Source organism: Arvicanthis niloticus, chromosome 26 (assembly GCF_011762505.2).
Source record: "Arvicanthis niloticus isolate mArvNil1 chromosome 26, mArvNil1.pat.X, whole genome shotgun sequence".
In the NCBI taxonomy this organism is placed as follows: Eukaryota; Metazoa; Chordata; class Mammalia; order Rodentia; family Muridae; genus Arvicanthis; species Arvicanthis niloticus.
Window position 1 is genome coordinate 33,954,321 of NC_133434.1, and position 23,325 is coordinate 33,977,645.

Consider the following 23,325-nt stretch of genomic DNA (forward strand, 5'->3'; position numbering starts at 1 on the left):
TTCCGCCTCAACGCGGGAAGACCCCGCCCCAGTCCCCTCGACCAATCAAAAGAAAGGTTACAGCCACGCCCCCGATTTTTCATTCGTCCAACTCTGGAACTTCCTGTTTTGAAGGGGCGGGGAGAAAGACTTGCGGAAGGAGAGGCGTGTCCTAATGAAGACAACTTTCTTAGGAGTCCAGTGGGCACTCTCCAGTCTAGTGTAGTGTTGTGTTTTGTTTTTTTAAAGATTTATTTATGAACGTTTTTTTTTTGGTTTTTCGAGACAGGGTTTCTCTGTGTAGCCCTGGCTGTCCTGGAACTCATTCTGTAGACCAGGCTGGCCTCGAACTCAGAAATCCGCCTGCCTCTGCCTCCCAAGTGCTGGGATTAGAGGCGTGCGCCACCACTGCCCGGCTATGAACGTATTTTATGTGTGTGAGTGCTCCGTCTTCATGCACAGCAGAAGACAGCTTCAGATCCCATGTTTGTGAGCCACCATGTGGTTCCTGGAAATTGATCTCAGGACCTTTGGAAGAGTAGTCAGTGCTTTTAACCGCTGAGCCATCTTGGCAGCCCCTAGTCTAATCTCAGATTTCTGTTTTTGGTGACTGAAGAGAATCTATCGGCTCCCTCAATAGCTGCAGATGTCAGTTCCCAGAGAGAGGAGTTTCTGTCTTTAAAGAGAATTGTCTCATATTTTTGGTTGTGGACCTAGCTTTTAACAGGGCTGACCTATCTCTTCAGCTCTGGAAAGATGGTTCAGCAGTTAAGAGCACTGGCTGCTCTTAAAGAGGTCAGTTCCCATCGCCCACATGGTGGCTCTTAATCGGCTATAATGAGATCTGATGCCCTCTTCTGGCATTCATATGTATATGCAGCTAGATTGCTGATATACATAAATCTTTTTTTTTAAAGCCTACACAAAGTTAGAAGGGTAGAATGCTAGTAAATGTTTTAAAAGAAAAGAGGATTGTCTCTGCTAAAAAACGTGATTAGAACTCTGCAAATGGTTTCAGTGGTCCCTTGAGTTAACAAATAGTCCCATTCTGGCCAGCATCAGGTCTGTCACTGTGATTTTCACAGTGGGATTTTCCTTGCTAAGTAGTACTGAGCAATACCAAACAATCAGGATTGGAAACAGCCCTGCCTTTTATTTTATTTTTTGGGGGGGGGGGGGTTCGAGACAGGGTTTCTCTGTGTAGTCCTGGCTATCCTGGAACTCACTCTGTAGACCAGGCTGGCCTCGAACTCAGAAATCCGCCTGCCTCTGCCTCCTAAATGCTGGGATTAAAAGCGTGTGCCACCACCGCCCCGACGCCTTTTACTTTTTTGACAAAGTTTCCCTAGGTAGCTCAGGGCAGCCATGAATTCACAAATCAACCAGCTTCAATTCAAAATGCTCAAATTATGAGTGAGCATGAGCCACTATGGTTGTCTTATTTATTTCATTTTATTATTTCTTTTTTGAGACAGGATGTCCTGGTAATTTTTATATAGACCAGGCTGGTCTCGAACTCAAGGATATCCACTTACCTCTCGGCCTCCCAAATGCTGGAGTTAAAGTGTTACTCTGGTTGGTCTGGAGGTTATGTGTTTCTGCAATCCTCTGACTAATGGTACCCACCCATTATGAGAAATTCAGAGTGTAAGTACAAGTCCTAACCCCTTCATCCGTAAAGGGTGAACAGTCTGGCAAACAATTCCTGTCTGAAGTCACAGAACTAAGGCGGAAAGAGTTTCTACTGAGCCCCCACCTGTTGGGGTAACCTGCTACTCAGACCATATCAACTGTGAAGGCGTGTCCCTGTATGCTCCATTGTTAATTGCTGTAAGTGACGCGGGCAGCTTATATGGTATTGTCATTTCTATAGCCTACAATGCATGCTTTCTATGTGTAAATATGTGCTGCTTACTCATCTACTCCAAAAGATAATTTGCTGAGATTATCATGTTGAAAAGCAAGCTGGGGTGGGGAGGTCATGTAGCCCTCAATCAGGCCAAAAGGGATGGACATGGTATTGTCCTGCTGCTGATTGGCTCAGAGTGAGTAAGCTGGGGAACCTTTCCCACTATGCCAAGAGCAAAGGATGTGACTTTGGAGGAATAAATTGCTGGAGGCTGGTGCCAGAAGGGGAATGGGGGTGGAGCTAGGAAGGAGGAGTCAGAGCCACAGAGGCGGGGCCGCAGAGGTGGAGCCACAGTGGCAGGGAAGTTGAGTCTAGAGGGCTAGCTAAGGAACTACCTTAGAAAACAGGCCCACAGCCTTATACTATACAGATGTCTCTGTATCTTTACGGTTAAACCCCAAGCGGGCCTCCCGAAAGCCCCCTTCCTGTCAGGGTAGGCCATTCCTGCTTCAAACACTACCAAATGTCAAACTCCTGGTGGGCACATAATCCCCATTTCTGAAATGAGGTCTTTGCCCCTCATCGTCTTTCTCCTCTTCTGTGTTTCCGTGAGACATCCTTGCTACCACCTAAACAGTCAATGGATGTCTCCTTTGATTTCCATCTAGATGATCCATGTAAGGAAGGCCCAGTGATGGAAGTTCCCGTTCTTGTAGCCAGAGAGACACTCACTGCCCCCTCCCTCCCCCTTTTTGTGTTTTGTTTTTCTCTGTGTCTGGAATAAAGGGTAATGCATGGATATGATACAGACAACATATATACCAAGCCAGTATAGGATTTTTTAATGGTTTATTTATTTATTTCATGTATATGAGTACACTGTCACTATCCTCAGACACACCAGAAGAGGGCATCAGATCCCATTACAGATGGTTGTGAGCCACCATGTGGTTGCTGGGAATTAAACTCAGGACCTCTGGCAGAGCAGTCAGTGCTCTTAACCGCTGAGCCCCCAAATTCTTTTTTTTTTTTTTTTTTTTTTTTTTTTTTTTTTTTTTTTGGTTTTTCGAGACAGGGTTTCTCTGTGTAGCCCTGGCTGTCCTGGAACTCACTCTGTAGACCAGGCTGGCCTCGGACTCAGAAATCCACCTGCCTCTGCCTCCCAAGTGCTGGGATTAAAGGCGTGCGCCACCATCGCCCAGCGAGCCCCCAAATTCTTAAATGACCACCAGAGCCACCTTTTTAGGCAGGAATCATAAGACTGGGAGATAAAAGTGGGACAGTTTAGACATAGGGACCTCAATTCATGTCCAAATTTATGTCACGAGCCAAAAATGTCCTGACTGGAGGTCAGAGAAATGCCAAACATGTTTGTGGGCTCTGCCGCCTGGTCTGATTCCTATATGGTTTTAGGATCACTTCTTCAACCAGGGAGTGGTGAGAACAGATAGAGATTTCTGAGGTGAGGCAAGAACCCAAGGCAGCAGTTTAGAGAATGTACTCACTGGGGGAGGAGACACAGGGTGTGGGGAGTGAGGAACAGCCTGATGTGAGAGGCCCATGCTTGCCACCTGGAGGCCATGGTAATGTCTCAGCCCATGCTGCCACTGAGGGCCATGTCTGGGTCTGGGTCATGTTTATGGCCCATGTTATCACCAAAGGCCTTGGGAACTTCCCTGGTCTGGTCTTAGGAACTTTTCTTGGACCAGATTGATATCCAAGGGCTGCACAGAGCTGGCCCCGCCCCTCACTGGCTGCTGCATGGTTGGGCGGGGGGCGTAGGGAAGTGGGGGGAGAAAAGATGGGGAGTGGGGGATGGGGGGATAGAGGGTAGAAGGGGTGGAGGAGTGAAAGCTGGCCTGAGGGCATGAATGCCAGTGCAGGAGAGCTGGCCCCACCTCTCATCTGCTGTGTGGTGGTGTTGGGGAGGAAGAGATGATTGTGGCAGGTGGCAGAGCTGGCACTGAGGTCATGAGAGTAGGTAAGATCTGGCCCAGCCTCAGACTACCTGTAGCATGTGGGAAAGAGGTACCTGCACTTGCCCTGAGCAGCACAGTAAAGCAGGCCCTGGGGTGTGGGCGTGGGTGAGCCAACCCCAAAGTCGTGAGAGCAGGAGGGAGAGCTGGCCCTGCCCCTTGCCAGCTGTGGTATTTCTGTGAGCTAGCCGGGACACTGCTGGAGAGCCAGTGGGCTGACCATTTCAGCTACCGCCCAGGCCCAGATCCAGGGCTCCGAGCTGGCACACTCCAACATCTACCCCGTCTATGAAGTTCTGGAGCACATGAAGGGGGTTGGTCCTGCAGATCCAAAGCTGCAGGGTCTCCATGACACATGGTACGGTGGTTTGAATATGCTTGGCCCAGGGAATGGCACTGTTCGGAGGTGTAGCTTTGTTGGAGGAAGTGTGTCACTGTGGGGGTGGGCTTTGAGAACATGGAAGCCCGCCTTATTTGCCTTTTGAACAAGATGTAGAATTCTGAGCTCCTCCATTGCCTGCCTGGATGCTGCCATGCGTCTATGATGATGATGGGCTGAACCTCTGACCCTGTAAGCCAGCTCTAATTAAATATTGTCCTTTATAAGAGGCGCCTTGGTCATAGTGTCTGTTCGCAGCAGTAAGGCTCTAAGGAAGACACATGGCAACAACAGGCTATCTGAGAGAAGTGAGTCCCAGTGAGGATCCAGTACTGATAGTGTAGCAGAAACCAGAGGCCTCCTACCAGGCCAATGAATGTCTAATTATAATGAACATTAGCAAGTAAAAATGTGTGGAAAAATGAGTATACTGTGTGACACGCCATGACACACTGCAGCTTCCACGGCGAGATTTGTTTTGTTTGTGTTTGTTTGTTTGTTTGTTTTTTTCTTTTCTGGGGAGGTTGCAAGGGCAGAGGGTGGATACAAAGGGACAGGGAGATGAGTGGGATTGGGGTACATGATCTGAAATTCACAGAGAACCGATAAAAAACTTTTTAAAAACCAGAAGACTTTTCCTTTATGTTTCTGTTGTCTTCTAAGAGGCACCTCTGCCTAAAAGTTACAGGTATTATCTATAACCTATGCGATTGTCTGACTGAAACGGAGAGGCAATTAGGCCAACTGGACTGACGTGCCCACTCCCCTCCCTGTGCCTCATGTTGGTTCGTTTCTGTCATCTTAACTCCTGTTTGCTTCTTTTGAGACAGGATCTCACCACATCGTCTTGGGTGGCCTTGAATTCAACCTGTAGACCAGACTGGCTTCAACCTTACAGAGAACTCCCTGCTTCTGCCTCCAGAGTGCTGGGTTTAAAGGCGCACGCTACCAAGCCCCGTCATTTTATTTCTATTGGTGATGCTGCCTCCGCCTCCCAAATTCTGGGATTACAGGCATTCACAGCTTCTAAGAAAATATTTTCAAATATCTGATCATCATTCTAGTCTAGTCTGCCCCACAAACAACCTCCCAGGTTTACTTTGTCCCAGCCTATTACCTTTGTCCTACCACAGGCCCTCATTATTGCTTCCTGTGTTATTAAAGTCATAGTAACGGTGTGTCTTCATGCTGCCCCTTAGTGGGGCTTCCTTGCTCATTTCTAAAGAATGAAACCCCATCTCCTGCTTGGGTAAGAGATGGATGTTGTCTCTTATGTAAGAATCAGGTTCTTCATAGGAAAGTGAACATGTTCCAATTAAAGGGAAAACCGATCCAGCATAGTGGTACATGCCCTTAATCCTACCACTCGGGAGGTAGAAGCAGGAGGATCTCTTTGTCTGAGGCCAGCCTGGTAAGTTCCAAACCAGCCAATGCTGCACAGTCAGATCCAGCTCAAAAAATAAAAATAAGAAAGAGAAAAGAAGGCTAGAGAGCTGGCTTAAGTCAAGTTTTGTGGCTCAATCTTGAGGACCAGAGTTTGCATCCCATTGCACCCATGAAAATGCTGGGGAATGTGGTGGCCCACCTGTAATCTCAGGAGGTATGGAAGGCTGCTGAGTGATGCATGATCATGGAAGGGACAGAGTGACATGGCTCCCATGCCTGGAATAGAGCCAGCAGGGTGAGGGGCTCCACGAGAGTTAACAGTTGGTGGGCGTGAGGCTTGTTTGTATGATATATATATATATATATATATATATATATATATATATATATATATGTGTGTGTGTGTGTGTGTGTGTGTGTGTGTGTGTGTGTGTGTGTGTGTGTGTGTGTATAGAGAGAGAGAGAAGAATGCTCATCCTTCAGGAAATATTCTGCTTGACAAGGTTATCAGGCGATATTCTCCCTGACAAGGTTATTAGGGAATGTCTTTTCTGCCAAGGTTAAGGACGCCAAAATAATCAGAGTCCAGGACACAAGGGTGTGCCTATGTCCTTAGCCAAAAATGTAAACACTATGACCTTCGGCACACCCCCTTAAGCCTGTGGGAAAGAACTCTGAAAACATGAGTTCAAAAATATATAATTTCGGGGGCTGGAGAGATGGCTCAGCAGTTAAGAGCACTGGCTGCACTTCCAGAGGTCCTGAGTTCAATTCCCAGCAACCACACGGTGGCTCACAACCATCTGTAATGGGATCCGATGCCCTCTTCTGGTGTATCTGAAAACAGCAACAGTGTACTGGCATACATAAATAAATAAATCTTTAAAAAAAAAAGACATGGATGTACTCACTATATATATATATATATATATATATATATATATAATTTCTCAACTATGCAAAATATGAGGATGCAATATGAATTGAATAAGGGGTTTCACAGATCTAAAAGAACAGAGGCAGCTGCACTATAAGCCAGTTTGTCAGAAAGATACTAAGAAAGAAGATACAGAGATCTGGGGAGTGGTGATTGCAGGTCAATATCCCTTTCAGCTAAGCTTATTGTTTATGCTTACAAAGGCAGGTAGATTCTCAAGTTCAAGGTTAGCCTAGGACAGAGCAAGTTTAGGTCTAGGCCCAGGCATGGTGGGAATGGTAATCTCAGGACAGAATCCCACCCAGCAAGCTTATTGTCTGTACTTTTAAAGGCTGTCAGATCTCTGAGTTCCTTTACAATGTTAAAAAAAAAAAAATAGGTTTGTTGTCTCTTTCTAAGAATCAAGGGTTGAGGTTCATGGAATGCTGATCTGTGGGATAATCAAAAGGGAACCTGGAGTAAATGACTGAATTGATACGTAAATAAAAAACTAGGCTTCAGTCTTTGTGAGTGGAATTATCTGAATGAGAGAAATCTATCTTGAGCAGAACACAGGTTGTCTGTTTGTACCTTAAGACTGACTTCATGTTGTTCTTTTTGATGGTCTGGAACACCTCTTCCCTAGAACCCCCTCTCCAAGGCGAGGCTGGTCCTTGGCAGAAGGCAGAGATTAGACTAGCTGAATCTGTGAGCTTTGGGTTCAGGTAAGAAATCCTAACTCAATGTATTCAAGAGCAATCTAGGAGAGACATTCAATATCAATGTCTTCCCTCCACACACATAGATACAAACACACATGATACACATGATGCAAGAACAGAAAGGATGGGGCCGGAGCAAGCAGGACCGAAGTGAAAGGGAAAAAAAAAAAGGAGAGAAAAAAAAAGAACAGAAAGGATAAAGAAAAGTGAATTTAAGAAAGGGATCATTTAGCCAGGCGGTGGTGGCGCACGCCTTTAATCCCAGCACTTGGGAGGCAGAGACAGGCGGATTTCTGAGTTCGAGGCCAGCCTGGTCTACAGAGTGAGTTCCAGGACAGCCAGGGCTACACAGAGAAACCTGTCTCGAAAAAACCAAAAAAAGAAAAAGAAAGGGATCATTTCCAGAGACATGAGCAGGGTGCAGGGAAATCATAAATGTCGATCCAGTTTTCTAGTAACCACGAGGCTGTCACCCTTATACCTGATGAGGACCCCTGGAATTTAGTGAGTAGAAGGAGGTTCTGGAAATCTCTGCAGACCAAAACATTTGTTTTTCCTAAGAGCTTGGAAGTGAGGGTCACCCCTAATAATTAGAAGAATATACCTAGAGCATGTACATAAATCTAAGATGGCTGTCGTTTAAATGCGTGTTGGAAGCAAAGTAAAGACAATACAGGAAGCAAGCCTGTTTTACAAGTACTCAGGAGACTGAGGCCAGAAGGACTACAAAAAGATGTGCCTGAATGGCAGAGCCAGTTCAAGGCTAGTCTAGGCAGCAATGTAGTGAGACCCTGATTCTAAAGATAACAAGACTGCTGAGTTCAGTGATACAGTGCCTGGCCAACATGCCCAGTCCCTAGATTCAAACCCAACCCCCCTCCCCTTGTCCCTAGTACTATACACACACAAAAGGCGATCAAGGGAATGGGGTGTGCCCATGCTTTTGAAAGCCCGTCAGTTGTATTAAGTACACTCACAGAGGCAGGGAGTGTCTACAACCGTGGCAAATACTTAGTAAGCACTAAGGAAATAGTTGCTATTCTTAGTCTCAGCTAGGAGAAAGGTCTCTGAACAAGAAATTATAGGGACAAGAAGAGACTCACACAGATAGGAAAATGCCTCCAACAGAGGTGAGAAGATGTTTGCAAGTTTGGGACCATCACGGTCCATAGCCAGTTCTAGGTCAGCTAGGGCTACATCGCAGGACCCTGTCGAAACGAAGGACAGCAGCTGGGAGGAACAGTCAACCAAGTCTTTAGGATCACGGCTGCTTATACAGCAAGGGACAAGGTTTCTTGGGGTCGGGGGAGATGCATCAGCCTCATGGACTAACCTGGTCAATGGGGATCCCAAGGAGCAAACCCAACTCTTGATCTATTGAAGCAAAAGTTCAGTTTTGCTTCACAACTGTTTTTTTTTCCCCCTGGGTAAAATAACCCAGACGCTAGGGTTTGTGCTTTTGGTTTTTTTAGGCAGGACCTCACTGCTTAGTTTTAGCCACCCTATATTCACTTCATAGACAAAGCTGAGCTAAAACTCGCCTTTGTTTCCGAGTGCTTGGGTTATAGGGATGTACCGTAACACCTAGTTTTGTGACCCTCCAGCTTACATAGAATCAAGGGTAGCCTCAGATTTGTGACCTCTGCCTTCCAAGTGCTGTTGGCATGCCCGGCATTTTTCAATTTTGAATTTGAAACAGAGTCTTGCTATGTTATCTTTGGCTGGCCTAGAACTCACTCACAGAGATCCATCTGCCTCTGTCTCCCAAGTTCTGGGATTAAATGTGTTCACTCCCACAGCCGGCTCATTTGTTGTTGTGATGGTTTATCTGAGAAGGGGGTCTCACACTGGAGTCCAGCCTCTAACTCATGACAGTCCTGTTTCAGCTCCCCGGTTTGCTTTTCTAACTTTTGGTTAAGATCTTGCTAGATGTGGCATAGGCTGGCCTGGCACTCACTCAGCCTCCCATGTGTGTCATCATGACAAGCTGTCGTCCGTCATGGGGAGTCAAATTTTAACAATGAAAATGAGTTTTGGAGCCAGAGGAATTGTGAGGCTCAAACCAGCCGAAGGCACCAACCTCCAGCAGCTTGACTTTACACTAGTTAACCGGCCGTCAGTCAGTAAGGAACAATAGTATTCGGGATGTAGGAGGTCCGTGTGTGTGTGTGTGTGTGTGTGTGAGAGAGAGAGAGAGAGAGACAGAGAGAGAGAGAGACAGAGAGAGAGAGACAGAGAGACAGAGACAGAGACAGAGAAAGACAGAGACAGACAGAGACAGACAGAGACAGAGACAGAGAGAGGCAGGGTTTCTCTGTGTATCTATCCCTGGCTGTCCTGGAACTCACTCTGTAGATCAGGCTGACCTCAAACTCAGAGATCCACCTGTCTCTGTTAGTGCTGGGACTGAAGGTGTGAGTCACCAATCGCTGGGAAGGTCCTTAATGTGTGTTCCACTCAGGCTGGAGTAAGTGCCATCTCAAGCATTTTGCACGGCACTGGCCACAGTAGGCAGAAACATCTTGCCTACCTGTGAAGATATTTAGGATCTTCCAGAAGAGAAGCATAGTTTCTCGGTTCATTTTTTGTTTGGAATATATAACTTAAGTATGAGATAGACTGTGAATTAAAAACCAGAGGGGCACAGCAGCAATCCAACTGTTGATTTTCGCTCAGGAGTTCAGTACAATTCCTATCTTAAATAGAGTTCACCTCATTTTGCATAATCTGGAGGGTCAAATCCTGGAAGCCGAAGAGTCTATACACCAGACCACTCCTCTCTCCTCTCCTCTCTCCTTGCTATTTGCTGCTGGCCTGAATGGAAGATCCGGCTCCCTCGAAAGGACAAAGCAACCCAGAACCCGACTGTGCCTAACTTTTGTTACTTGTCACTGCAGAAGTATGTGGTCTTATGATCCCCCCCCCAGGCCCCCCCCCCCCCCCGCCTCCGGGAGCTGCCGAAGGCAGAAGGGCTCCTCTCATGATCAGGTTCACAGCGTCGGTTATCACATGCGGGACACCAAGGTCGCAGTTTGCTGCCTCCACCCTCTGAGAACAATCCCAGAGCTGTGTTAGCCCCTAGACGGACCGGAGCACGCGAGGCGGAAAAGGAGGTTGGGAAAAGGGAGTCCTCAGCTCTGCTTCCCTGCAGCCGGGCGGTTCTCCTAGCCTTTAGCTCCCTCCTTGCCACTCCGCGCTCCACAAACTTTCGGAGTTTTCCTGCACTTGCGTCACGGAAAAGGCAGATGGATGACCAAGTCCAGGAGGCGAAGCTCGGCAGCGGCTGGCGAGCTCCCCCGCGCGGCGCTCCAACCCGGGCGAGAAGCGGCTCTGGGCGCCGGCTACTCGGCTGCTGAAAGCTCGCAGCTCCCCGACTCCCGGGTCCATTTCCTGGATCCCGGCCACCCGGACTGAACCCGAGAAAGGGAGGGCACCCGCCAGAAGGAAAGTGAGCGGAAGGCCGGCGGTGGCACCCTGGCCGCGGGAGGGCGGAGCTGTGCGGTCCCTGCCCGGCCAGGACGCACGGAAGTGCGGTAGAGTTTGTTGAATTCCGTAGCCTGCTTTCCCTCCCTCATTCCTCCCTCCCTCTCTTTCTCCACCCCTTACCTCCCCTACAGCTTTAACCTCCTTCCTCGGAACGCCACCTCCTGGACTCCTCCCCTCCCCTTTTCTCTTTTCTTTCTTTCTTTTTCTTTTTTGTTTTTCTTTTTTCTTTTTTGAAGGGAGGGTGTTTGTTTGTTTTGGATCTGGCTTCCTGCTGGCAGCGCTGAAGGGCTGCAAGTGAAGGGTAAGGAAGCCAGAGGCTGGGGGCTCAGCTACTCAGCTAGTCCCTCTCGGGTCGGATCCAGAGGGCATCGGGGAGAACGAACCTACGGACGGACGGACAAACACCCGGCCACACCATCTATTCGACAGAGCTCTATCTACCGATTGCTGTTGAGTGTTTGGGGGCTCATCAGGGGCGGGGGCGGTGATGGTGGAGGTTTCTACTAGCGTTACTTCTGGACGGGGGTTCTGGGATTCCGATCCGGGTCAGCTTCGTACTCCGAAACTGCCGAGGAATTAGGCAAACAAAAGAGGCACTGAGAGAAAGAGGCCAGAAGTCCTCTGTGCCGCTTGTCGCGCTCCCTTGTTATCTAGGGGTGGGGGCTGGACTTTTGCAGGGCGGGAAGAGGGCACCAGAGCGGGTGGAGACGGGGTCGCACCCCCTAGGTCGAGGTAGTTATCGGCCGGTTGTGCAAGCTTTGGCCCTTGTTTTCCTGGCCTGGCTCGTTTGGAGGCCGGACACATCCACCCTTGGAATTGGTTCAGGATTCTGCTGTTATTCTCCTTGCCCCTCTTGGATTTTCTGGATTCTTGAAGACGCAGTGGCCCGAGAGGAGAGAGGAAGGAGGAAGGAACAGATCTCCAGAGGAATGTGAGAGCCTCCCAAAGCCGGAGCAGGCAGCCAGTAAGAGCCGAGAGCCAGGGGAGGCAGAACCTTGCCTGCGTTCCTGGGATCGTGGTCCGAGGGTAATTCTCTTCTGTTGTCCACCAGTGTTCCAGTGGAAAGTGTCCGTTGCATTCTAGTAGAGCTGTTTTCTCCAAGTCATTTGACTTTTCTGCTTGGTGCGTGAGGAGGGAGAGACTCGGTCCTTTTCAGGGGCTGCAAAGGGAGGGGAGAAAGACTGTGGCCATGACCAACTCCTCCCTGCTTACAGGCAGATATCCCAAGGCAGTTTCTGGACCATAGACACTTCTTTGACCAAAAGGCAGCTAGGCAACATCTGTGCATGCTGAGACCCTGCCCAAGGGGCTTGGTAGGGCACCCTAGACTTGGAACTGCAAGTACTTTTTTGGAGGACACCCTGCTGAACATTCCGGGTCTGGGCAAGGCATTTTCCTCCCAGTCTTGACCTAACAGATAGCCTAGCCATGGCACTGAAAGGCCGAGCCCTCTATGATTTCCACAGTGAGAACAAGGAGGAAATCAGTATCCAGCAGGATGAAGACCTGGTTATCTTCAGTGAGACCTCACTGGACGGCTGGCTGCAGGGACAGAACAGCCGTGGGGAGACAGGGCTCTTCCCTGCCTCTTATGTTGAGATTGTCCGTCCTGGCATCAACACCAACCATGTGGATTATTCCAACATCCCTGCAGGCTCCCTGGGCACCCAGGTGAGTTTGTATAGCAGCCCTAGTATGGCCAGTCCAGCCAGAAGTGGTGGGGGCAGCGGCTACCTCTCAAACCAAGGAAGCTTTGAGGATGATGATGATGATGACTGGGATGACTGGGATGACGGATGCACAGTGGTGGAAGAGCCACTGGCTGGTGGTCTAGGTACCAATGGGCACCCTCCACTCAACCTCTCCTATCCGGGTGCCTACCCCAACCAGCATATGGCTTTCCGACCCAAGGCACCCCTGGAAAGACAGGACAGTCTGGCGTCCGCCAAGCGGGGAAGTGTGGTAGGACGGAACCTTAATCGTTTCTCATGCTTTGTACGCTCTGGGGTGGAGGCCTTCATCCTTGGTGATGTGCCCATGATGGCCAAGATTGCAGAGACATACCCCATTGAGATGGGCCCACGAGGCCCTCAGTGGAAGGCCAACCCCCACCCATTTGCCTGCTCCATAGAGGACCCTACCAAACAGACCAAGTTCAAAGGCATTAAAAGTTACATCTCCTACAAGCTTACACCCACCCATGCTGGCTCGCCTGTCTACCGGCGCTACAAACACTTTGACTGGCTCTACAACCGCCTTCTGCACAAGTTCACAGTGATCTCAGTGCCCCACCTGCCTGAGAAGCAGGCCACAGGCCGCTTTGAGGAGGACTTCATTGAGAAGCGCAAACGGAGGCTCATCCTTTGGATGGACCACATGACCAGCCACCCTGTGCTCTCCCAGTACGAGGGCTTCCAGCACTTCCTCAGCTGCCTGGATGACAAGCAGTGGAAGATGGGTAAACGCCGAGCAGAGAAGGATGAGATGGTGGGTGCCAGTTTTCTGCTCACCTTCCAGATCCCCACAGAGCACCAGGATCTGCAGGATGTAGAGGACCGCGTGGATACATTCAAGGCTTTCAGTAAGAAGATGGATGACAGCGTCCTGCAGCTTAGCACTGTGGCGGCAGAGCTGGTACGGAAGCACGTGGGTGGCTTCCGTAAGGAGTTCCAGAAGCTCGGCAGTGCCTTCCAGGCCATTAGCCATGCCTTCCAGATGGACCCTCCCTTTAGGTCTGAGGCTCTCAATAATGCCATCTCTCACACTGGCCGGACCTATGAAACTGTTGGCGAGATGTTTGCTGAACAACCTAAGCATGACCTCTTCCAAATGCTTGACACTTTGTCTCTCTACCAGGGCCTACTCTCCAACTTCCCTGACATTATCCACCTGCAGAAAGGTAAGCCCTGCGTAAGTCTTCTGGCCCCTGGGAATATGGGACAGCCTGGACTAAGGACAGCTCATCACACTTTCCTGTCTCCGTCTCCTTCGCTGCTCAGCAAGTGTGTTCAGACGGTTCTCTGGAGAGTGCTATTGTGGGCAGAGGGATGGTGTGGATAGCTTTGGTCTGTGTTCTCACAGAGCTCTGTGTATGCCTCTTATCCATTCCGTTTTTTTTTTTTTTTTTTTCTGTGTCTCATTGACCCCATCACGCATGTAACCCCAAGGTATTACTCTGAGTTCTGGGAACACAGAGATAACCAGATCCCAGGTCTTGTCTTAGATGAACCCATGGGTTCAAGGAGGACCAAGACACAGGTAAGACACACTGCAGGTTGTCTTTCCCCTCTCAGAGGCTCTCTCTTCACAGCATCTGAGTACAGACTCCCTCTCTGCCCTGTCTGCTAGCCACTATCACTGCACTGATAGCCACTATCTGCCCTCCTTTTGGCAGATGAAGTCTGTCCACAGGAGAGTGGTTGCACACAAGTCTGGCTCAGCCAGCACTATCCCTTCCTCCCTCCAGCTCCCCAAGGACACATTCATACTGGCAATATTGGCAGCCTTCCAGGCCCATCACGTTTTCAGTTCTCATGGTCCCTGGTACAGGGGAGGGACAGGATGAGCCCTTGCCTGTTGCTGCTGGAACTGTTAAGGAACTGCCAGTGAAATGACTCATCCTGGGTCACATGGGGCAGTCAGCTGGGTGGGGGTTGGGGGGGGCACAACCAGGGGTCTCCAGGGCTCTGTTCACATGGACCAATCTATCTCCTACTTCCCAAGCTGGGCTTCTCTTGCATAAGGATTGAGCCAGGGGCTGAGTCCTGGGACTTAGGGAAGGCAGATATCAAGACAGAGGTGTGGTCCTCCCTAGGGCTAGTAACTCAGGAGAAATATATGCAGGGCGTGGGGCTGGCTCCCAGGACCCTAGGCCCTGAGGTCAGGGAGTTTTGCTCTGGGCAGCCCTCTGACTTTAATATAGAGAACAAGTAGGTTACCCCCACACCTAGGCCCCTGTCCTAATTGGGAAGGTGGCTGTCCCCCTTCACCTTCTCCTTCTCTTTTGTTTGCTCAACTCTCACATCTCCACCTACCTTTCTCCTCCTTTCAGCCTCAGGATTTCAAAGCCTGAGTTCTAGCCCAGCTTTGCATCCATCCAGTTTGTCTTGTGTCCCTGGTTGGGAAGAGCCTTTGCCCTCCAAGACCTTAATTTCTATGGCTTTTGAGGTAGAGGCTTCTGGGGAAAGCCTGCCCTGGCCTCAGGCCGGTCCCACAAATCTGCCTTTGCATTCGGGGCACAGGAGATAACTGGTAGCAGGGGCCCAGCCTGGCAGGGCTCGTACCTCCCTGTGCGGAAGTAGAGCCACACACTGTGCTGGGCCTGGGAAAGCTGGTTCAACCAGCTCCTTGGATGGCATGTTATTGTGTGGGCAGCAAGAGGCTGGGCATAGTGATTAAACAGCTGCCCAAACTCAGTGGCTAGAAACTCCCACTTAGGGCAGAGTTGGGGCAAGAGGGCAACCACGTATCCACACACCCGGTGCTCCCAGGCTCTCATCGAAGAAGACAGGAGGAAAGCCACATTGTCTGTTTTACCTCAGATAGGTAGAAAGGTAGGAGAGACCATGTCTCAGTCTCTACTTGAGGTGTTTCTTAGATTCAGGAGCTGGGGAGACCCTGAAGTAGATGCTGCTTGCCTTCATTTTCCTGAATCGCCCCACTGCAGTGCTAGCCCTGCTTACTCTAGCTTCTGAGGCCTGTCCTGAGTGCCAGAGGAGAGCTTGGAGGAGAACTGGCAGGCTTTTGGAAACCGCAGCTTGAGCGTATCCTGATCTAGCCTTGTGGACAGAGGCTTTCCTCAGAGAAAAGAAAGTAACAGGACGTTTGGTCCCGGGTTCCGTCTATCCCATCTAGACATTTGAACCAATGGTGAGCAGGAGAGGGAACAGTTAAGGGAGGCCCAGGCTGGGGAATCAGGAAACCAGGCTTGAAGGGACCTCCCGTATGAGGTGACCTTGGAGAGTTTCTCCCTAAGACACCATATTGCTGTGACACAGAGTCTGACTGGAGCTGAGCTCAGCTCACCACCCTGTTCTGCCCATGTGGGGCATTTGTGGGAAAGAAAAGCTTCGTAATGGCTTTTCTTGTCCCAATCCTGTCACAAAAGGGGGTGGGTGGGGGTGTAGTGACTGCCCAGAGCAAGCCAGGACCCAGAGTCCTCTCCTGAGAGCCAGCAAGGTTAGGGATCAATCCTAAGACCCTGTTACTAAATCACTGGTATGGTCCCTTCAGTTTCACAGGTAAGCAGAGTTGAGGTGATTTGAGAGCAGAGAAGACACAAAGGCCAGGCATGTTGGAATCTACTGCATCAGGCAGGTGGAAGAGGGAACCTCCTGAGAGCTGGACCATTGGGGTCGATGATACAGAAGGGAAAGGAGGAAGGAAGGAGGGAGGCTTGGGCTGAATACTCCAGTACCACCTCAGTTTCTGTGCTCTGTGTGCCTGAGAAAGGCCTGGCACTGAGAGCATGCTCAAGGGGCCATGGAGCTCATGGCTTATGTAAAGGAGGGTAGTCTTGACTAGGGTAAAGATATGTTTTCCTCATCCAATCCTTTCTTCACCTAAGCAGCAGCTGCTGCTTTTTCCCTCCTCTTCCTCCTCTTCGTTTAGCTTTGTTTTTAATGACGTGTGATGGTATGACACCATGGCACATACATTCCTACACCCACATGAACATGCATGCACACACACATGCATACATCCATATGTACATACACACATACAGGGAGTCAATTGCATACCAAAGCATAAAGCATTCTGAGTCCTAGTCTATGATAGGTGCAAGGAGTGGCACTTCATGCATATTCAGTTAGACCGCAGTTCCTACAGAGCTGGTGCTGCTGTTGTCCCATTTCACAGATGTAGAAACTTTAAGGCACATTGTTGTTATAAGCACTTTTCAGCAGCGTCACATGTAATACTGTCTGGGGACAGCCCAGCCAGAGCAGTGGTTTTCTGGAGGCGTAAGAACTTGTATAAGGACTTAGACCTCCTGCCCCCGAGTTTAGAATAGGTAGTTTTAAGTGGGGGAGGGTAGGAAAAATGCCTGGGACCCTGAGACTCCGTAGCTGGGAGTCTCCAAGCTCTCACTCCTCTTCCCTGGGATCTAATATGCCAAGCCAGAGGCAACCCTGGGTTAATCTCACATTGAGTCCTAAGTGGAACGTAGGCGTGTTCTTGACACACACAACACCATCCTGCTCAAGTGGAACTCCTTAGCTTTCATTGGTCTTGACCCCAGAATTAAGTCACCAGGTGAGGAAATGATGGTGTCTTAGTTACTTTTCTATTGCTGACCAAGGCGGCTTGATAATAGAAAATATTTATTGGGGCTCACAGTTTCAAATGGTTAGAGCTCACTATCACCATGGTGAGGAGCGTTGCCGCAGCCAGGGATGCTGCTGGAGCAGTAGCTGAGAGCTTACATCTCATCCCTAAGGATGAGGGGGGCGGTGGGGGGAGAGAGAACTAATTGGGAATGGCATGGACTTTTGAAACCTCAAAGCCCACCCACGTGTCATACTTCCTGCAATGAGGCCACACCTCCTAATCCTTCCCTAACAGTTCCACCAACTGGAGATGAGAGGCCTATGAGCCTATGGGTACCATTCTCGTTCAAACCATCACGGATGGAGAGCAGGGTGGGGGCCTCTGCCTCTCCTTGCCCCTTCTGAAGCCTTTGCCCCAAGCCCTGCCTGTCTCTGGATCCCTAGTGATTTCAGTAGGCTCCTTCTTGAGCCACTATCTCATCAACAAAAGTGGTTTTAGTCATCCTTCAAGTCATTTTCATGGACATGAAAATCTTTCTTTAAAAAAATTTAACTTGCGGTGGTGGCGCACGCCTTTAATCCCAGCACTTGGGAGGCAGAGGCAGGTGGATTTCTGAGTTCGAAGGCAGCCTGGTCTACAGAGTGAGTTCCAGGACAGCCAGGGCTACACAGAGAAGAGAAACTCTGTCTCGAAAAACAAAAACAAAAACAAAAAAAAATTATTTTATGTATATGAGTGTTTTGCCTGAAAAAAAAATATTATATATATACACACACACACACACACATATATATGTATACGTATACGTATATATATGTATATATATATACATATATATATATATCTGTACCATATTCATGCCTGGTACCTGTGGAGGTTAGAAGAGAACATTTAATCCTTTGAGACTGGAATTACATACAGTTGTGAGCTGCCATGTGGGTGCTAGGAATGAAACCCAGATCCCCTGGAAGGAGATTCAGCCTCTTAACCACTGAGCCATCTCTCCAGCCCCAAGAAAATCTTTCTTTGAGTGTTGATCTCCCAGCACTGCTCCCAGACTTGGAATTCAGGCTTCTTCTGGGTCTCTGCTTCAGGTACACTCTATTTGCTGAAGCTTAACTTCACTTTCTTTGTCTCCATCTTTTATTTCTTATGGTCCCTCCTACCCACTATGACCTTCTTGGATCCTTGAATCCACTGTCTAAAGGCCTTACATGGGATTTTTGTCGTAGAGATGTTGTCCATCCCCCAGATGTGGAGGGTCAGGCACCCTCCACTCATGGGAAGGGAGTTGGGAGCCCCTAGATAAGTCCTCTCAGGATCTTGGTTTCTTCTTAAAATAGTCATTGTGATGATACTGAACAGCTACCCTTGAGGATCTTCCCGGGTCTGCAGTCTCTTCCTGGGTTCCCTCCTGTGCCCAGGGTTGGACCGTCAGTATGGACCAGGAGGCAGGTGGTAACTGAGGGAAGGTCTCAGAGGCCTGAGTGACGTTAAAGCTGGGGGTTACAGATTTGGGGCACTATGGAAGTATCTCTCTCCAAACTTGAGGTATTAGCTCCTCTTGCTGACTGGTAGAGATGGTGTCTCTGATAAAGGCATCTGGAGTTATTTCCAGCATGCAAAGCGCTGGCAGATAGGAAATGCCTCGTAAGTGCATTTGAACATTTCCAGCAACGTGAGTACCGCATAGAAGAGGTGTCGTGGGCCAGGGGTGGGTCTTATTTGGTGGAGTACTTGCAGAGCATGCACAAGACCCTGGGTTCAGTCTTCAGTATCACATAAACAAAGTATAGGAACACATGTGTTTGAGATCAGCTTGGTCTACATGAGATCCTGTCTCAACAACAAAACAAAACAAAACAAACAAACAAACAAAAACAAATCAAAACAAAAGAAGGGGGCTGGAGAGATGGCTCAGTGGCTAAGAGCGCTGACTGCTCTTCCAAAGGTCCTGAGTTCAATTCCCAGCAACCACATGGTGGCTCACAACCATCTGTAATGAAATCTGATGCCCTCTTCTGGTGTGTCTGAAGACAGTGACAGGACAGTGTACTCACATACATACAATAAATAAATCTTTAAAAAAAAAAAAAGAAAGAAAAGAAAAAGAAGAAGAAGGGCTGGAGAGATGACTCAACACTGACTGCTCTTCCAGGGGACCTGGATACAACTCCCAGCACCCACATGGCAGCTCACAACTGTCTATAACTCCATTTCCAGAGGATCTTGTGCTCTGTGCCACCCTCGAACGGCACCAGGCAAGCACATGATGCACAGACATTTGTGTAGGCAAACACTCATACACACAAAATGAAAGATTTTTAATAGTAAATTTTAATAATACAAAAGAAGGGCTGGAGAAATGGCTCCGTGGCTAACGCACGTGCTGCTCTTACAGAGGACCTAAGTTCAGTTCTCAGCACCCATGTCAGGCGGCTCACTACGGCCTGTGACTCCAGGGGTCTAGAGGGAGCCAGTGTCTCTGGCCTGCACTGGCACTCACATGCAGACATTCTCCTGTACAACATACAAAAATGAAGTAAATTTTAAAACAACGGACAAAAGGAAAAGAATGAAGTCTCTCTTTTACTGGGAATTCCCTTTCGTCCTTTGAAGAATGAGTGCCAGGCACTAACACAATGCTTTGTCTTCTTAGCAACTGGCTTAAAGGCAAAGTTAGTTGTGTGCCTTTATTTCAAAACCGAATTTATTAACTGTTTGTAGATTCTTCCCAGTCCTCCCGGATTAAGCCCCCTGCTCAGGTTTATCCAGTTCTATCACCATCTGTGGCCTACTTATCTCTACAGTCTCTGGTTCTGTGGGGGCAGGGGTGAGGAGGAGTGGGCAGCCATTGTATGTAAGGGAGACATACCAGGTGGCCTTTTGAAGTGTTCTTTTAGAATCAGCAGTATGACAACAGGCTGGAGACAGGTGTATTGGGAGGCCTCCTGCCTGGGGCACTGAGGAGAATTTGGTATAGAAGTGGAACCTGATCTAGGCCTTCAATTATGGATAGGGATCCAGCAGGCACGGGTAAGATAGGAAAGAACTGGGCGGGTTGGGTGGACATGGTGTCATTGTGGAAGTGACATGTGCAAGAGCCAACTCCCAGAGGCCTCTCAGACAAGGGACCGGGTGTGGACTGTCATGTGCAAGCAGTGAAGAGCCAGGCGCAGCATCCAGCTTAGGGAATATCTTTGGATACTGTGAGATAGACTCTCAAGTCAGGGAGATGTCACTGTCACAGCTACTCAAGGATAGGATGAGTCATTTTAGCAGACGTGTCTACATCTGCCTGGGCCAGGCCTTGTAAGAACTGTGGAACACAGAGGAGCATGACAGTCCTTGGATCACCCAGCTCACAACTTTAGGGACAGCCAGCCAGAGTGTGAGAAGTAAGACAGAAGATGTCAGGAAGTCTCAGAGGTCAGAGGGCACAGGGAAGGCTTTATTTGGAAGAGTGAGACCAGGACTGAAATAGGAGACAGTGAGACCTGTGATGTTCTTCATGGAGACAGCCAGGTGGCTTCATGGGTGAAGTCCTTTCTTAATGGAGCCGATATGGCTGTCACTCACTGTGTGGGACTATAGGGATATACAGAGAACAAACAGGGGAGAGCCAAGCCCTAACCTGCCTGTCCTGTGTGCTCTGTCCTGCCAGGTGCCTTTGCTAAGGTGAAGGAAAGCCAGCGCATGAGTGATGAGGGCCGCATGGCTCAGGAAGAGGCAGATGGCATTCGCAGGCGCTGCCGAGTGGTAGGCTTCGCCCTGCAGGCCGAGATGAACCATTTCCACCAGCGCCGTGAGCTCGACTTCAAGCACATGATGCAAAGCTACCTGCGTCAGCAGATCCTTTTCTACCAGCGGGTAGGCCAGCAGCTGGAGAAGACCCTCCGCATGTATGACCACCTCTGACAGACTCTGTCCAGCTATGCAGGGCCTCTTCCCACCTGTCCACCCCACTCCTGTCATTAGCGGTGGCTCTGGTGCCCAGGGCAGGTGAGGTGAGTGGCCTGTTCTTTCTAGGAGAAGACAAGGGACTTTTGATAAGTCCGGGTATCCCTGGAGTACCTTTCCCTGACTTTAGAGATGGATGAATCGTTCTCTGAGCCAAAGCCTGGGCTGCTGGTCAGTCCCCAAGGATCAAGCTTCTCGGGAGCCTATAGTGCACAGTCACCTGGCCACCACACCCTGTTCATTCCGTGGACTCCATAGACTGCTGTGGCCTTGGCTGAGACATTGGTGACCAAGGCTGGAACTTGCTTCTTTTCAAGATGGATACCAGACAATGCAGAATGACAGGTGACACTTAAAGATTCATGGAAACTCCTCAAAGGACCACAGAACTCTGCTGGTGGGAGGGTTGGGGAGGGGGACACTTCATGGAGTAGGTGACATTCCAGCAATATCTGGAAGAATTACAAGGACCGGCAAAAGACAGTAAATGGAATGAAAGACACTTTGGGCAGAAGAGCTATGTGGTCCCTCCTCTTAACTTTCCCAAAGCAAGTTTGGTGTCCTCTCTGTGGGTTGTGATCTATATGACAGAGGGGAGGGATCATCCTTGCTCTGTGGTCCCTGGTTTTCCTGCCCTACCCATGCCTCTGCAGGAGGGACTGCAGGCCAACTCCCTCCTATAAGCCTTGGATTCTTCAATATCTTGGTTGAGGGACCCTCCTACTTTTCCTTGTTTAGGGGACCATGCAACAACTTTCCCTTCTCTAGGCTCAAGGTGCTCAATCCGGGGAGCACTAGGCCCTGGTGGAGTTCTGGAGGGAACTCTCAAAGGTAACCAGCAGTGACTCCCCATTCTCCTAGCACATCCAGGCACCTTTGTTTCTGTGGCTTGGTCTTCTCAAATTACTCCCGTTGCACAGTGGGAAATCTGACAGAAAGATACTGAAAACTCAACCCCCATGTGTGGCCAGACTCACTGGTCAGTTTGTGCAGTCACCCACCTATGTTTACATCCTCCAGGAATTACTGCCCTGTATCCCTCAGGTGTGGGTGTGGCCCAGCAGCTTGTTGGGAAAGTGATCCCCCCCCCCCTTGCCTCCCTGGGAAGCCATGTTCTGCTCCTAGGTCCTGCTGCTTGACTCTTTTCTTGATAAACCTTTTACAGTTAACGGAAGCACAACCTCTTCTTTTTGAGTCCTGGAAGCACTGAGATTTGCCGAGGGCTGGGGAGTCGGGTGACAGGACCCAAACTGCCCCACTGCACTAGATTCAATGATCTTAGTGGGTCTAAAACTCAATTCACGGTAACTTAAAAACACAGAAACAGGACTATGCCGGTCAGAGGCAGTAGAGGACCCCACACCTACAGCTGATTACATGGTATCTTCCAACCAGGGCCTTCTCCATCATTTTCCTGTGCCTCAGTGTGTGTGTTTGTGTGCATGTTCATGTGTGTGTGTGTGTATGCACTTGGGGGAGTTGCTCACAGAGGCCAGAGGTCCATGTTGGATGTTTTCAGTTGCTTTCTAATATTTTGAGTCCTTGTTGGTCTGGAACTTACTAATCGGGATAGGCTGACTGACCAGTGAACTCTAGGGATTCTCTTGTCTCTGCCTCCCCAGTGCTGGGATTACAACAGGCAAGCGGTATATATGTAGTCTTGGCTAGCCTGAAAGTCAGAGATCCACCTGCCTCTGCCTTCCAGTTCTGTGATTAAAGACATGTGTGGTCATGCCCAAGTTCTGTACTTGTACTTATGTACTATCTACATAAGTTCTTTTTACTTATGTAGATAGTAGGGATTGGAACTCCGGTCCTCATGCTAATGCTGCAAGCACTTTATTGACTAAGCCATAATGCCAGCCCCTCCCCATCTCGAAAATGGGTAAAGTCATGTGCAGGGGTTTGTGCTGAGGATTGTAGAACAGAATGAGACTGTACCCAGCATAGTCTCGGGTGATGCCTGTTCTAGGGGCTGTCCCTGGAAAGCTCCCGTCAGGCTCAGGAGAGGCAGAGACTGGTCAGTCTTGGGAGTCTGCAGTGGCTCCCATTTTAGAACTTAAAGAAGACTCACCTCTGTACCCATGGGAGTGCCCTGATGCTTGGGCATAATTCACAAATGGGAAAAACACTGAACTGGTTCTCTTTCGGAGGCGGTGGGGCTCAAGGTTGTGTTTTCGAGGGTCAGGTTCACCAGGAAGGGTTTTGGTCAGGTCAGAGTCTCGGGAACTCATGGCAAGGGGTGAGGAATAGGCCTCATTTAGTCCGTGGTGTCCTCACAGGAACTTTTGGAATGGAGCCCCTTGGCTCTAGGCCAAAATTAGGTCAGATTTGGGACTTTCTGAGGAATTTTCCCCTCCCTGCCTGCCTTCATTTTCCTACTGTTAAAGGAACTGACGTCT

The 23,325-nt window shown here is 49.3% G+C and overlaps 1 protein-coding gene across 1 annotated transcript; it reads left to right on the forward strand.

Moving 5' to 3' along the window:
• Positions 1-10,237: 10,237 nt before the first annotated feature.
• Positions 10,238-22,662, forward strand: Snx33 (sorting nexin 33). Its single transcript, XM_076925671.1, has 3 exons — positions 10,238-11,657; positions 11,745-13,592; positions 20,628-22,662. The coding sequence occupies exons 2-3, from the start codon at positions 12,122-12,124 to the stop codon at positions 20,879-20,881; spliced, it is 1,725 nt and encodes a 574-aa protein (XP_076781786.1). The 5' UTR covers positions 10,238-11,657; positions 11,745-12,121; the 3' UTR covers positions 20,882-22,662.
• Positions 22,663-23,325: the final 663 nt, after the last annotated feature.

What these genes read in the sequence shown, in the direction of transcription:
- Snx33 (XM_076925671.1), top strand. Translation starts at nt 12,122, where the DNA reads ATGGCACTGAAAGGCCGAGCCCTCTATGATTTCCACAGTGAGAACAAG. An exon ending in CATTATCCACCTGCAGAAAG is followed by an intron (nt 13,593 to 20,627) that starts GTAAGCCCTGCG and finishes CTGTCCTGCCAG; the next exon opens with GTGCCTTTGCTAAGGTGAAG.